Source organism: Neolamprologus brichardi, chromosome 17 (genome assembly GCF_056152115.1).
Source record: "Neolamprologus brichardi isolate AB-2024 chromosome 17, ASM5615211v1, whole genome shotgun sequence".
Lineage (NCBI taxonomy): Eukaryota > Metazoa > Chordata > Actinopteri > Cichliformes > Cichlidae > Neolamprologus > Neolamprologus brichardi.
Window position 1 is genome coordinate 9,940,038 of NC_142120.1, and position 14,099 is coordinate 9,954,136.

Sequence of the window (14,099 nt, forward strand, 5' to 3'; positions counted from 1 at the left end):
CTGACTGTGTTACAGTCAGTGCGGGAGCAGCGGCTTCGCTCATGCGCGAGTCATTTGCAGTTTGGACGCATAGGTGTGAACATCTCCTGCCCTGATAGCAGCTGGGGGAGGACTATCCTCGGCCTGTGAGCGCTTTGGCACGGGCGAGGTGCACCCGCTGCTTATTGAGAGTAAGAGCAATACGCGCTTTCACGCCAAAAAGTCGTCATAAATAAGTCTCCAATAACACCAGAAAAAGTCGCCAGATTTGTCGCTAGTCGCTTTTTAGAAAAAAGGTCGCTAAATATAGCGACAAAGTCGCTAGGTTGGCAACACTGGTCTCAGTTCAGTCCATAACTACGGGGCGGTTTCCGTCACCAATGTGGCACCTAACCGCGCATTTCCACTGGCCCAGGATGGCACGCCTCTGGTCCGCTATACGAGCCAAACCGTAATCAACCACTATCTCCGCCCTCAGCCGAGCCGTATCCAGGCAACGCTCTACTTCACTGGCTCCAATGAGGTGACGTCATTTAGGCGACAGGAGGAAGGAGCGCCATGTTGAAAAGAAAGAAGTGAAAACATTCCAGCTTCTCTTAGTTGCTCTGGATTTCTGAACTGCAAGGAAGGAGAGATCATGGAGCCGCTGGTGCACTGGTCTCATGAAGAGACCCGAGCGCTTATCGGTGTGTGGTCAAAGGAGAAAATCCAGCGTGACCTGGAGGAATCCTTCAGAAACGAGACCGTTTACAGGGAGATGTCAGGCAGGTTGGCTGCTCTGGGAATAAGCCGCTCTGCTAAACAGTGCAGAGCCAAGATAAAGAAACTTAAACAAGAATACAGAAACACGAGGAGACACGGTGAAAGGAGTGAGGCAGTCACAAAGACCTTCAGGTGGTATGATGCTATGGACACTATCATGGGTGACAAGAGTGCCCGGACACAGAGCAGAGAGCAGCCGTCTTCTTTGGTACTGGAAGTCATGGTTCCTGATGTGGAAGCAAGTAAGTTAGAGAGAGAAATAAATTAAATACAGATGCAAAGTACAGCAAATACTAACAGCAGTTAGATTATATATGGATTCTTGCTTCTCTTCTCTATTTTACTGTCTGTTTAGTTTGTTTTTGTATGTTATATTGTATTTTAGTTTACTGAGCTGTTGAACTTGATGCAAGCTGCACTGGCTGCCTTTTCACTTATTTTGAATCCAGACCTGACCATTTTCAGAGGAAAAGTTTTTTTCTTCATTTAATTTCCAAAAGAAGGCTTGCGTAAGAGAGTAAAAGGTGTGTTGAGGAATAAAGATGGTCATATCAAATATTGACTTTCAAGCACCTTAGAACTGTACAAACTCTGTTATGCCTTATATGGGGTGCCTGTAGCTCACGATGTATAGCTACTAATCTACTACTCTTTCTAATCATCAATCATCAGTCTGCATGCCAAATGTCTTTGGAGTAACCCCAAGTTGCTCTCCGATGCATCCATCGGACTATGAATGTGCGTGAATTTGAGAGAGAAGGCACTTACATAGAAAAACAAAGAAATTGAGGGTGGCTCAAGACTTTTGGACAGTACTGAATAACACATTAACTTCCCAGCTTTGCCAATTTTAATTAGTTATTTGTCTCTTTAAGGTCCACCCGCTGTAACAGACACCCCAGAAAGCTGTACGACATCCACCCATTCACTGCAACTCACTCTGCCCAGACCAGAAGCTTGTCCTGCAGGGACCCCACAAGTATCTTCTTTCTATTCTGTTCAGCTTCATGAATTTGATGGTCCTTCTACAAGCAATCCAGTCACCTCCACTGCTGTACAAACATCAAACAAAGGCAAGTAGTTATCAAACTAAACATATTTACAAGTAAGGCTGCTTTACTGCTTGAGTAAATAATTTTCTGTTACTTTCACAGACACCCCCTTGTGCTGTTGGTCGAGTAAAGAGGTCCAAGCATTGCTGACGCTTTGGGCAAACCCCGAGGTTCAACAGGAGCTTCTCCTCAACGTGAGAAATAATAAAGTTTACACTTGTCTCAGTTCCAAACTGGCATTGCTCGGTTTTAACAAAGCACCAAAGAAATGCAGGGAGAAGATCAAAAAGCTAAAGCAGGAGTACAAGAGGATCAAGAACGGCCAATACAGGGGTGGAAGCAGCAGTGTGTGGTTTGCCATTATGGATGAAGTCCTCAGTTCCCAGGCTCTCACAGCAAAGCGTTCACAGACAGTGCAGAATTCCTCTACAGTGCACTCCCTAGCTGTACAGGCCGTTGCCCTGGATGTGGATACAGATGGTAAGTTGGAAATAAACTACTATGAAATAACTCCTACCATTAAGAGTAGTTATTGACCTAACTGTGTCCTCATAACTATGGTTTTGACAAGTTATCTCTCAAATTGATTACTTTTAATTCTATAATAAATACTATTTTTGTGTTTCTTAGGTAAACATAAGTCATAATTCATGCACTTTTTTTTATTCTTAAATTTCTGTGCATTTTCAGATGAAACGCCGTGGTTGCCTGATGAAGTCCAAGTGCTGGTGACACTTTGGGCACAACCAAACATTCAGAAACAGCTTCTCACCGCAGCAAGCGATCAGGTTTTCACATACCTCAGCAGTGAGCTATCACTGGTGGGGTTTAACAAGACACCACGTCAGTGCAGCGTCAAAGTGAATGAGCTTAAAGAGGAGTACAAAAAAATTAAGCACATGGAGCCATATGGAGTTGTTAAAGGCGACTGGTTTGCTATTTTGGATAGTGTTTTTGATGCTGATGGAGCGACTTTGAAAGAGGTGAATTCATGCGCTGTGCAGAAAAAGCCTAAATCACCACAACATGAGCACGTGGATGGTAAGTTGTTTAAAACTTAATAATAAATGGTTTTGTGCAGAAAAAAATTTGGTGATCTGTTGCTATATTCTTTTTTTTTTTATTCCAGCAGATAAATTGCGGGCTGTTTGGACACCAGACGAAGTCAGAGTTCTGCTCAGTCGATGGGCAGAGGAAAGCGTCCAGGAGCAGCTTCGATCAAATCCGAGAAACAAGAGAGCCTTCGCTCAGCTGAGCTCCGAGCTCGCCACTCAGGGTTTTGATAAGACCACGAGTCAATGCAGGTCGAAAATAGCACTCCTGACACAAAAGTACAGAAGGATCAAGGCACAGGAAGACCCGGAAAAGCAAAAAAGCAGATGGTTTGCCATCATGGATAAAGTCCTCAGTCGCAGCAAGACAGAGACTGAAACTAAACCAGTCAGAGATTCACAGCGTGCATCTCTGCAGATATCACAGCAGAGCCTACCTGACACAGCAGAGGGTAAAATGAGCTCCTGTTTATTCACTTTACAGTGGCAGCTGCAGTAAACATGATGGGATGTGGGTCTCTGTGTGGAAGGGATTATCGCAGCCAAGATGACTAAATTTGCTGTAGCTTTCAGTAAAGTGAGTTACAGTACGATCAAATATTTGTGTTATTTTTACAATTAATAGTTTACGGATTAAATGACCTTCCACAACTGAAGACACCTCTTAAGCAAGATCAGCTCCACCTAAACTATGCAGGATCCATGAATAGAAACTCAACGCTGCATTCCTGCAAAGCATTCACCCTGTGAATTCCAAACAACCTTGTTGTAACACGGTAATAATTAAAAACAAGCCAGGGAGCAAATCTCAAAGCTTTCATACACATCAACTAACCTTTTCTCAATCCACTAACTCCGCTTTTACTTCCTGCAATTTAAAACATGCTCTTTTTAGACTTTACAGACACAAAATAATAGCTTGACAATTAAATATGCCAATTTCGTTTACTTGTTAATTTAGATTTTTCAGTCTTTCTTATTCTCTCTGCAGGCTGCCGTTTGTCCGTCTCCTCGTTGTGCCTCCTGGTTCCAACTCTGCGACTGATGTGCGCCTTTGCCTGGCAGGTGGTTCAGTGTTGTAATGTGGCGCAGTACAGAAAGGTGGAGGAGCTGGTGAAGTTAGTGACGGAGGTGGCTCCAGAGCTGCTGACAACCAGAGAGAGAGTGCAACTCCTACTCAGACTGAGAGCCAGGGTGAGAGGCCCACATTAGAGTATATTTTATGAATATTCAACAACAAACTAAGGGGGAAAAATACTTTATTAGTGTAGATCATTAATTAGCATTTGAAAATGTCTCTTTCAGCTTGTGCTGGAGTTGTGTCTCAGCGAGAACACGACTGACCTGCTGAATATCCAGCCCCACCTGAATGTCATCCGAGACCTCACCTTAAGCTGTGAACAGGAGGTAGGTTTCTCAGGTACAGTTTCACTCTGTATACATTTTATCTTCTTTCAGACTTTTAAAAACGTCTTTACCCAAAAATTGAGCACAAATGATGAAAATAGGTTGGCCTCCAGCTCTTTGCTGAAAGCCTTGAGCTTTTAGTAACTTTGAGCAACATGTTTTTTAAATCAAAAACAATCGTGTTTCTCAAATTAGTGAAATATGAAAATAAGCAAACAACAAAGTAGTAGTTGCATTAGTTATTTCAATTTCCCATTTTGCAAACACAGTGGTCATTAAATGGATGCCCCGTTGTTATCAAATGGAAAATTATCATGTGTATAACATGCATTCATTCAGTCTTTGCACTCCTATTTTGCACCTTTGCTCTTTGCCTGCTCATTAGTCCTAACATGCAAAATCATTTGAATGGGTGGCTGTAGCTCAGGAGGTAGAGCAGGTCACCTACTGATCGGAAGGTCGGTCCCTGGCTCCTCCAGTCTGCATGTCAAGTATCCTTGGGCAAGATACTAACCCCAACTTGCTCTCCGATGCATCCATCGGAGTATGAATGTCGTTAGAAAGCATGAAGTGTAGATAAAGTGCTTGTGAGAATGGGTGTGATTGGGTGAATGAGGCATGTTGTATAGAGCACTTTGAGTACTCCGTGAGAGTAGAAAAGCGCTATATAAGAATCAGTCCATTTACAGTGGGGCAAAAAAATATTTAGTCAGCCACCGATTGTGCAAGTTCCCCCACTTAAAATGATGACAGAGGTCAGTAATTTGCACCAGAGGTACACTTCAACTGTGAGAGACAGAATGTGAAAAAAAAATCCATGAATTCACATGGTAGGATTTGTAAAGAATTTATTCGTAAATCAGGGTGGAAAATAAGTATTTGGTCAATAACAAAAATACAACTCAATACTTTGTAACATAACCTTTGTTGGCAATAACAGAGGTCAAACGTTTACTATAGGTCTTTACCAGGTTTGCACACACAGTAGCTGGTATTTTGGCCCATTCCTCCATGCAGATCTTCTCAAGAGCAGTGATGTTTTGGGGCTGTCGCCGAGCAACACGGACTTTCAACTCCCGCCACAGATTTTCTATGGGGTTGAGGTCTGGAGACTGGCTAGGCCACTCCAGGACTTTCAAATGCTTCTTACGGAGCCACTCCTTTGTTGCCCGGGCGGTGTGTTTTGGATCATTGTCATGTTGGAAGACCCAGCCTCGTTTCATCTTCAAAGTTCTCACTGATGGAAGGAGGTTTTGGCTCATAATCTCACGATACTTGGCCCCATTCATTCTGTCCTTAACACGGATCAGTCGTCCTGTCCCCTTGGCAGAAAAACAGCCCCATAGCATGATGTTTCCACCCCCATGCTTCACAGTAGGTATGGTGTTCTTGCGATGCAACTCAGTATTCTTCTTCCTCCAAACACGACGAGTTGAGTTTATACCAAAAAGTTCTACTTTGGTTTCATCTGACCACATGACATTCTCCCAATCCTCTGCTGTATCATCCATGTGCTCTCTGGCAAACTTCAGACGGGCCTGGACATGCACTGGCTTCAGCAGCGGAACACGTCTGGCACTGCGGGATTTGATTCCCTGCCGTTGTAGTGTGTTACTGATGGTGACCTTTGTTACTTTGGTCCCAGCTCTCTGCAGGTCATTCACCAGGTCCCCCCGTGTGGTTCTGGGATCTTTGCTCACCGTTCTCATGATCATTTTGACCCCACGGGATGAGATCTTGCGTGGAGCCCCAGATCGAGGGAGATTATCAGTGGTCTTGTATGTCTTCCATTTTCTGATGATTGCTCCCACAGTTGATTTTTTCACACCAAGCTGCTTGCCTATTGTAGATTCACTCTTCCCAGTCTGGTGCAGGTCTACAATTCTTTTCCTGGTGTCCTTCGAAAGCTCTTTGGTCTTGGCCATGGCGGAGTTTGGAGTCTGACTGGTTGAGGCTGTGGACAGGTGTCTTTTATACAGATGATGAGGTCAAACAGGTGCCATTCATACAGGTAACGAGTGGGGGACAGAAAAGCTTCTTACAGAAGACGTTACAGGTCTGTGAGAGCCAGGGATTTTCCTTGTTTGAGGTGACCAAATACTTATTTTCCACCCTGATTTACGAATAAATTCTTTACAAATCCTACCATGTGAATTCATGGATTTTTTTTTTCACATTCTGTCTCTCACAGTTGAAGTGTACCTCTGGTGCAAATTACTGACCTCTGTCATCATTTTAAGTGGGGGAACTTGCACAATCGGTGGCTGACTAAATACTTTTTTGCCCCACTGTACCATTTGAAGCGTTGCTGTTAGAGCAAGAAGGTCTGAGGTCAACAACAACTTCACAGCTCAAATTAAGTAACATTCCTTCCTTAACCCCCTTGAACATTTAAAAATTAGGGCTAGTCTATACTCCGCCTGAGACACCGAACACGCCTTTCCCATTTAAGCTCAGCGTTGGTCCCATGTTTGTTCTTCATAACTGAGCTTCTTTGATTTTTTTTCCCTGCTTTTTTCATAGCATATTTATTACTGATGTTTCACTGAGCTTTTGAGCTTTGAATAAACTCTTGTGATGTTTGTTTGTTTTTTAAAATCCTAGTTTACTTTCACATATTCAAATGGAAAACTCTGTTTATTTAATATTTCTGTACAAATTAAAAGTAGCCTCCAAATGTTTAATCCTGAGACTGTGGGCTGCGTCCTTCAGCTATAATACACATTGACCAGATCTCAGCACATTTCTCACACTCTATTATCAATTATCAAATCATTAAAAACATGTTTTTTTTTATGTTTAAAGAACCCAGCATATACATGTTAAACATGTTTGTCTTTGACACTGTTTGACAGGATGCCACCGAGCTGGAAAATTCAAAGTCCAACTTTGTGGAGGTTGTTCATGCCATACTGGAGGACCCAGAGGAGAGACAGAGGTTTTATAAGGTGAGACGCACAGTAACACAGTTATCATAATTGAAAAATATGTAATGACTGAACTTTATTAGAGAAGAAAGAGCTCAACTATTTTTTCCATTTCAGCTTTTGCAACAAGTTCATGTTTCAGTTTGTTAGTTCAATTCTTTCCACTTTACCATCTCAGACTTTCATGAAAAACATCCAGGACAAAGATACACGTCTTAATAGGAATTACACAAAAATTTTCAGTCCTTGCTATCATTATGGAAGAATTATGTTTTTTAACTAGAAAACTAGATTATCTTGATTAACTGGATTATCCAGACATTTTGCAAAATTCCTGTGAAGAAGTGTCTATCCACTGGACAAATCTGAGTTGGAGAGTTGTTTCAAATTTGGTAAAGTGAGATGAAATGACCGTTTTCCCGTTTGTTCTAGGAGGTCTTCTCCATATACTATGGCAAACAGTATGATGTCACATTGCAAACTTTGGTGTGGAAATTCATCTCCAGGCTGGATAATCTCTTACCAATCCCTGATATTAGACAGGTAAGGTTTAAATGTGTGGCCTTTCATATCAATACACACACACTGTAGTGCTCCATGACCTTAAGCAAACTACTGAATACAAATTGATCAGCGATGTGTCAGCATGCTTTATTCTGTTGATTGTGCACCGCATTCTCATGAAGTGTTTTGCAAACCTTTCACAGACTGCACAGTGGCTCAGCTCCGCTCCCTCTCTCACAGAAGAATGTGCACGGCTTATTCTGGAACCTGATCAGCTGAAGGCGCTACTGAACTTCCATCAGCAACAGTCAGGAAACGCAAACAAATGTGAATAGGTTACTACCGTGGTTAAAATATGATCAGCTGACTGGGCTTGCTAAACTGTTAATAAGTAAATAAGCTTCAAAATCAACTCAAGTTTTAAATTTTCGGCCTGGAAATCAAACTATTCAGAAGTTAAATCTATTGGAATACAACAAAACTTGTATTAGGAAGGCTGCACATCAGTATTTAATGTGTTTTTCTGTCTCTCGTAGGCTGTTCTCAAGCTGATGAGAATATGTTTTTGCCAAAGCTGTTGTTTAATCCCAAAGGAAACTTCCAGCATGTTTCAGCACAACTGGATGAGCTTTCAAGCAGCAAAGATGAAAGACAGTTTGATTACAGCGAGGCCGAAGAGCCAGCTGTGAAGGACTGTGGGAAAGAAATTAAAGGCCTAAAGTTAAAACATGAACAAAGCGATGGCATGGCATCTTCATACTGCTCAGGTATGCAAGCACTGACGCCTTTGAGAATAACTGTTTTCCATTGAATTTCCACATTTTTATGAGTCCTCATTATCTTCCCATTTTCAGATTTAAATTGTGCACCTTTGCAGCTGCAGACCTGCTCTCTGTGTCCCTACTCTGACAGCCATGTGTCAGGACTTCTCAGGCACATCAGAGAAGAGCATCTGATCCAGGAATCTAATCCCATCACAGATCCTGGGAAAGACTGCGTCTTTCAGAGAGTCAAAGATCAAACGTTCACTCCTAAGATGAGGAGGATAACGGACACTTGTGAGTATTGTGGGAAGGTCTTAAAGGATGTATCAGCCCTAACCAGCCACATTAAAACACACACTCTTCCATTCCACTGTGACAAGTGTGACAAGAAGTACTCCTCCAAGTGGTCGCTGACAGTGCACCGTCGGATTCACACAGGCGAGACTCCATATCTGTGTTCGTACTGCGGTCAAGGCTTTAGGTCTTCAAATATCCTTGCTCTGCACGTCCGTATACACACAGGAGACCGCCGATACAAATGTCCCATATGCGGAAAAACATCAATCCAGCATCTGTCGAGACACATGCGCATGCACCGAGGGGAAAAGAACTATCTGTGTACAGAGTGCGGGAAGGCTTTTCTGTCCTCTGGGGAGCTGAGGCTTCACATGAGGTTTCACACAGGCGAGCGGCCATACACGTGCAAACACTGCGGGAAAGGCTTCATCGCAAAGTGCCTGCTGACCGTTCACACCCGCCAGCACACGGGGGAGAGTCCTTATAGGTGCTCGCTGTGTCCAAAGTCCTTCCGCACTTTGAGAGCACAGAAAAGACACCTGGTGATACACTCGAGCAAAAAGTCTTTCCAGTGTTTGAAGTGTGGTAAAATATTCCGGCAAGAGGAAACTTTCAAAACACATGCTGAGACTCACAAATGATTTAAAGGGGACCTATTATGCTACCACTTATTTTCTGTCCAAATTTTCAAGTTGTGAGGTCAGCGTTCAAACAGACAAAGAAGCCAAAACCTCAGGCTTTAGACTGCTATAAATGCTTGGCTTGCGCCAATGGGGTTTTTTTCCTCTCTTGGATCTTTATGATGTCATTTAGAGCAAACCCACAAGGGGCAAACAGTCAGAGGAGCCAACAGAGAGCTAACAGTGACTAAACTAAGAGGCTGCACAGAGATATATAACGTATATTTTCAACTACAAGTCATTCAAAGCTGCTCTAACAGTATCTGTGATAAGATTAAAAAAAAAAAAATGGAGCTTAAAATGAGCATAATAGGTCTCCTTTAAAAAAAATGGCAGTGTAAAATATTTTAGTTTCAGCAGTTGAGTTTAAAAGTTCTCATTCACGAGTTTAAAAGTTCTCATTCACTTATTGTAACTCCACTATTGCTTAAAGAACCAGCTTAATTGCTGGAAACGATGTAACTCTGTGTTTCTTTCGGCTACTTCTGTAATACCGAGGGCACATTTTGTGTCTCCTCCTGGTCTCAAACTGGGGATCTGTTGGGTTTTAGGCAAATGTTTTTGAAAACTATGTAAAGCTAATATCCCATAAACAGTCCGGTTAGCACACAGGTAACTTTAAAAGTTTGTGTGAGCTACAAACTGAAGTTATTTGTTAATGAATAAAAGCTGTTGCTACTTTGAGTAAAAATCAAATAACAAAAGTTTAAATGTCAATTGTATTTGGGTTCATAAGTGTATAGTTATCAGAAGGTAAGTTCAGCCAAATTATAAGAACAAAATCTCTAAATAGTCAACTATCTAAATATCTAATATCTAAATCAAGATTCTCCACAGATGTTCTTGATCTCTGGTTCAACGTCTGATCCGCTGCTTCTCTTTGTCTCATCAACACAATGTTTTCAAAGGAAAACAAGACACAAAGAAATTCACAATGCACAACCAAATGTCGTTCTGGATGACTGAAACCTTAACCACCACAACAATCCATTTTTTTTGATGCCTAAAATTTAGATTTATGGATGTTTATGGGTGACATTGGGAATAGATATAGAAGCTGTAGCAGCAATGCATATGAAGACTCTTGATTTGACACAACAGAGCTGCAACATTTTTCAATTTGCCCATTATGAAAAATTACCAAACCCCCAAACCATACCACAAAGCGCTCCTATGCAAATCAGTGACATGTAGAAGGGACAAAGATGCCGAAGGGCATTTGGCAAGATCATGCCAGATTTGCCCTCTTCGTATGAGCTGGGTGAACCATACGTGGTCTGGTTCCAATCTGAAAACATATATGATTAAAATAAATGTAATCTAATTTATTCAACACCATTTTCTGTGTTCTGTTTCTACACAATTAAAGAGTTCAAGCATAGACTGATTTCAACTGCTTACAGCTGTTACTGTTGACTAGGCTTGCTCAGGCTGACAGCTATGCTAAAGACAATGAGAAGAAAGAAATGAGTAGGTATTGGTAGATGCCGCCACTGCCCCAATGATGAGCGATGGGATGCCAAGAATGGACGTCGCCCGGATCAACAAGGTCTGTGTCAGGTGTCGAGGGACCAGGGCTTCATGTCAGTATCAAAGTCAAGGATGAGACAACGAACATCCACGAATACGTCAGGAAGATGGCCCCAACCGACCGTGTACTCAGTGAAACCCAAGAACCACCATGGAAGCCCCTACACGGTATGTACCACCGGTAGAGATAGAAGTGGCTGACATCCAAAAATCCTACCAATGGCTGGACAAAGCTGGACTGAAAGACACTAATCATGGCAGCACAGGAGCAAGCTGTCATATGCTCTCATATCACAGTGCTGTCTGTCTGTTTTTACTCTCTCTATATCTTATATACTGCCTTATTTTCGACTAGAAATGCAGCCAACAAGATTTAATCTCAAAAACTAAGTTTTAAGATTAATGGTTCATTTGCAAAATTCTGTTTTTGACCAGCAAGTTCCAAGTTAAGCTCAAACTCTATTTGTCTATTTATTGTTTTATTGCGTACCTCTAAATATAATATAATTCCAAACTACTCCAAGGATTTAGAAACTTAAAAGACCAACTGCTAGAGTTTCCCGTGTTTCCCATTCCTGCTGAAAATAAGCAGCAGCTTCCCTAACAAAGATGTTACCTGGATGACAGCATATGTCATTCATTATTAATGGTGCCTTAATGGATGTGCTAATTGGCCTTGCCATGTGCAACTTCATACCATCACAAATGTGGTGAAGCATTCACACGAGACAGATTCGTCTCATCTTTAGCCAGTGGAATATACAGTCGCAGCCGTGAACTCCAAAAAGGATTTTATCAGGAGTTGAAAGAAATGATGATGTTTTCATGAAAAATACTGGAAGGAACTGTTTTGCTTACAGATTTATAAGACTGTTTATTTTTATTTACCTTTGTGGTCTTTAGAAGATGTTGAGCAGGGTGTGAAATTTGGTGTGAAATTGACACCTGACAGCACCTGGCACCTCCTACGCATTCTGCTTATTTCCAGAAACTGGGCTACACGACCATTACATAAAGACAGACACACGAATACATGTCATACTTAACATAACCATGGTAAGTGTAGTTGGTATGATCAATGTTGTTTATGCAAGAACTCCAACCAAAAAGCAGCCTCATATGTTAATATTTCTTGATATAATTTCAAGTAGATGGGCGTTAAATGCAGTATAAATAATTAATAGGTACGCCTTTACTGCTTCCACAGGAATTAAGAGGATAAGTAGCAGCCAGGTGCTGTTAATTGATTAACTGATCACCAGGAGGTTTGAAACCACAAGTGTTGGTCTCCCAGACTGCTAAACATCAAGTTTACCTTTGACCTCCAGCTATCACTGGCTGATGGAAATAACACTTTGACCCACTAGATGATATTCAGTCAATAAACCAACAGTCTATTTGCTCTGCCTTTGATAAAGGATTGCGGGATACCACATGAAAGTGTCTTGCAATGGACAGAAATGCACTGCCCACTTTTATTAGCTAATGCTGAACAAAAGAGTGACTGAGAAGAGCTCAGCATGGTAAGAAGGTGGGAAATTATAAAATCCTTTTTAGTAGCATCACTTTATCTTTGGAATATTTCCAGAGATATTTAAAGTCAATAAAAATAAATTTGTTTTGCCTCCGTCTCTAATAGAGACATTTTGTCCTGCTTTGAGAGGGAGAGGATTGCCTGGGCCGACCTTCTGCGACTCTTGAATTATGCCTGCATTTGCTCCTCAGTTTTGTCTCCCTGTTTTCACTTACTAAAACAAGAGAAACCCCGAGTTTATAGGCAAGGTGAGCTTGCTGAGAAGCAAGATGCCATGGGAGATTGGGTTGCTCAGCTTCTGGGGCCTTCTCATTGCTAAGATGAGGAATGACTGTCTGATTTAGCTAAGCCAACATACACTGTCCATGCAAATATAAGAACTCTCAATCAGCCAACTTATTGGACAGAAGAAATTGCAGTCACACTATAGACCCAAGGTATTTGCTTCTTCTTTTTTTGTACCTAAATGTACGCCAAAAGGCAGGAAATCAAGTTTCCAATTTCAAAGTCCAAGACTCACATAATGACTGGGAAAGTTGCAATACCAAAGCTCTCTCAACACTGTTTCCATCCTGTAGACCACACAGTATTCACCCCTCACTGCCGCTGACCTCAATCTCTTACTTCCAAGCTGCCACAGAGGGCGATCAGCGAAGAACCGCTCACCACTTGTCTGACCCCGGGACCTCATAAGATGGAAACCCCCCTCTAGACAGAATCTTACAGAACAAACCACACTGACTCAGAGAGCCAATCCACAGTGAGTTCACGTGGTAAGTGTGCTGCTGTTGACTTCTATATGACTATGTAGGATTGTTCCGGGTTCTTAGTCATTCAGATCATATGTTGTAATGACTTGACCTTGTTTGAAAGAGAGCCCACAGCTGAATGGAGCTCAGTGGATGAATGAATGGAGGGACATATGTGGCCTAATGTAGTCAGAAAAATACAACAAGCATAGGACACGTGGAAAACAGATCGTTGTGTTATACTCTTGCCTTTTTATTGAGAATCACATAAAGATTGATTACAACACCACACTAACACAGTCACTTTTTAAGCTACGATTGCACCTCTGAGTTGTTATTCTAGTAATTATAATGGCAGCATGAGAGTTAGGGAATTTTGATGGATGGATGGATGGGTGGATGACCACCTTGAACCGACGTTGTGGTAATGTCAGCAGACCAACAGCCTACAGTTATTCAACATTGAAATGTTTGCCAGGGGGGAAGAAAAACAAAGGAGTGACAAAATATCTTCCGACACTTCCCAGCTCTGTTGGTGAATAACAGATGGCAGTCTTTTTCAATGTTGATTTATTTATAAATAGCAAACAGCTGGAACGCTCCAAAAATCACTCAAGGTGTTCGAGTTGAATTAAAAGCAGTTTCTCTGTGTTAATTTATGTAAAAACATTGACTCTATAAAGTCTAAATTCCAGGGTTAAATGTAATATTACACTCTTTCTGTTTGTAGTGGGCTGACCCGAAGTGTTGCATTTTCTCTCCAAAGACTAAAACACTGCCAAATCCACCCTTCACAGACCCTGTCTGCTTCTCATCTACTTTCAAAAGAGGATGACAGGCACTGTCATCATCAAACAATGTA

The 14,099-nt window shown here is 41.8% G+C and overlaps 1 protein-coding gene across 2 annotated transcripts; it reads left to right on the top strand.

The window, feature by feature from the left end:
• Positions 1-75: 75 nt before the first annotated feature.
• LOC102775939 (uncharacterized) lies at positions 76-10,375 on the top strand. Of its 2 annotated transcripts, none has more exons than XM_087830956.1 (12): positions 76-983; positions 1,617-1,814; positions 1,896-2,273; positions 2,484-2,834; positions 2,923-3,297; positions 3,837-4,039; positions 4,151-4,252; positions 7,108-7,200; positions 7,612-7,722; positions 7,887-8,010; positions 8,220-8,450; positions 8,538-10,375. In XM_087830956.1, the coding sequence occupies exons 1-12, from the start codon at positions 617-619 to the stop codon at positions 9,383-9,385; spliced, it is 3,381 nt and encodes a 1,126-aa protein (XP_087687082.1). In that variant the 5' UTR covers positions 76-616; the 3' UTR covers positions 9,386-10,375. The 2 variants fall into 2 exon arrangements, with proteins under 2 accessions (XP_087687082.1, XP_087687083.1); XM_087830957.1 differs by having other exon boundaries at positions 2,926-3,297.
• Positions 10,376-14,099: the final 3,724 nt, after the last annotated feature.

Excerpts from the sequence above, each read along its gene's own strand:
- LOC102775939 (XM_087830956.1), top strand. The coding sequence starts at position 617 with ATGGAGCCGCTGGTGCACTGGTCTCATGAAGAGACCCGAGCGCTTATC. Across the intron at positions 4,253-7,107 it reads CCTTAAGCTGTGAACAGGAG|GATGCCACCGAGCTGGAAAA; the intron begins GTAGGTTTCTCA and ends ACTGTTTGACAG. Across the intron at positions 8,011-8,219 it reads GTCAGGAAACGCAAACAAAT|GCTGTTCTCAAGCTGATGAG; the intron begins GTGAATAGGTTA and ends TGTCTCTCGTAG.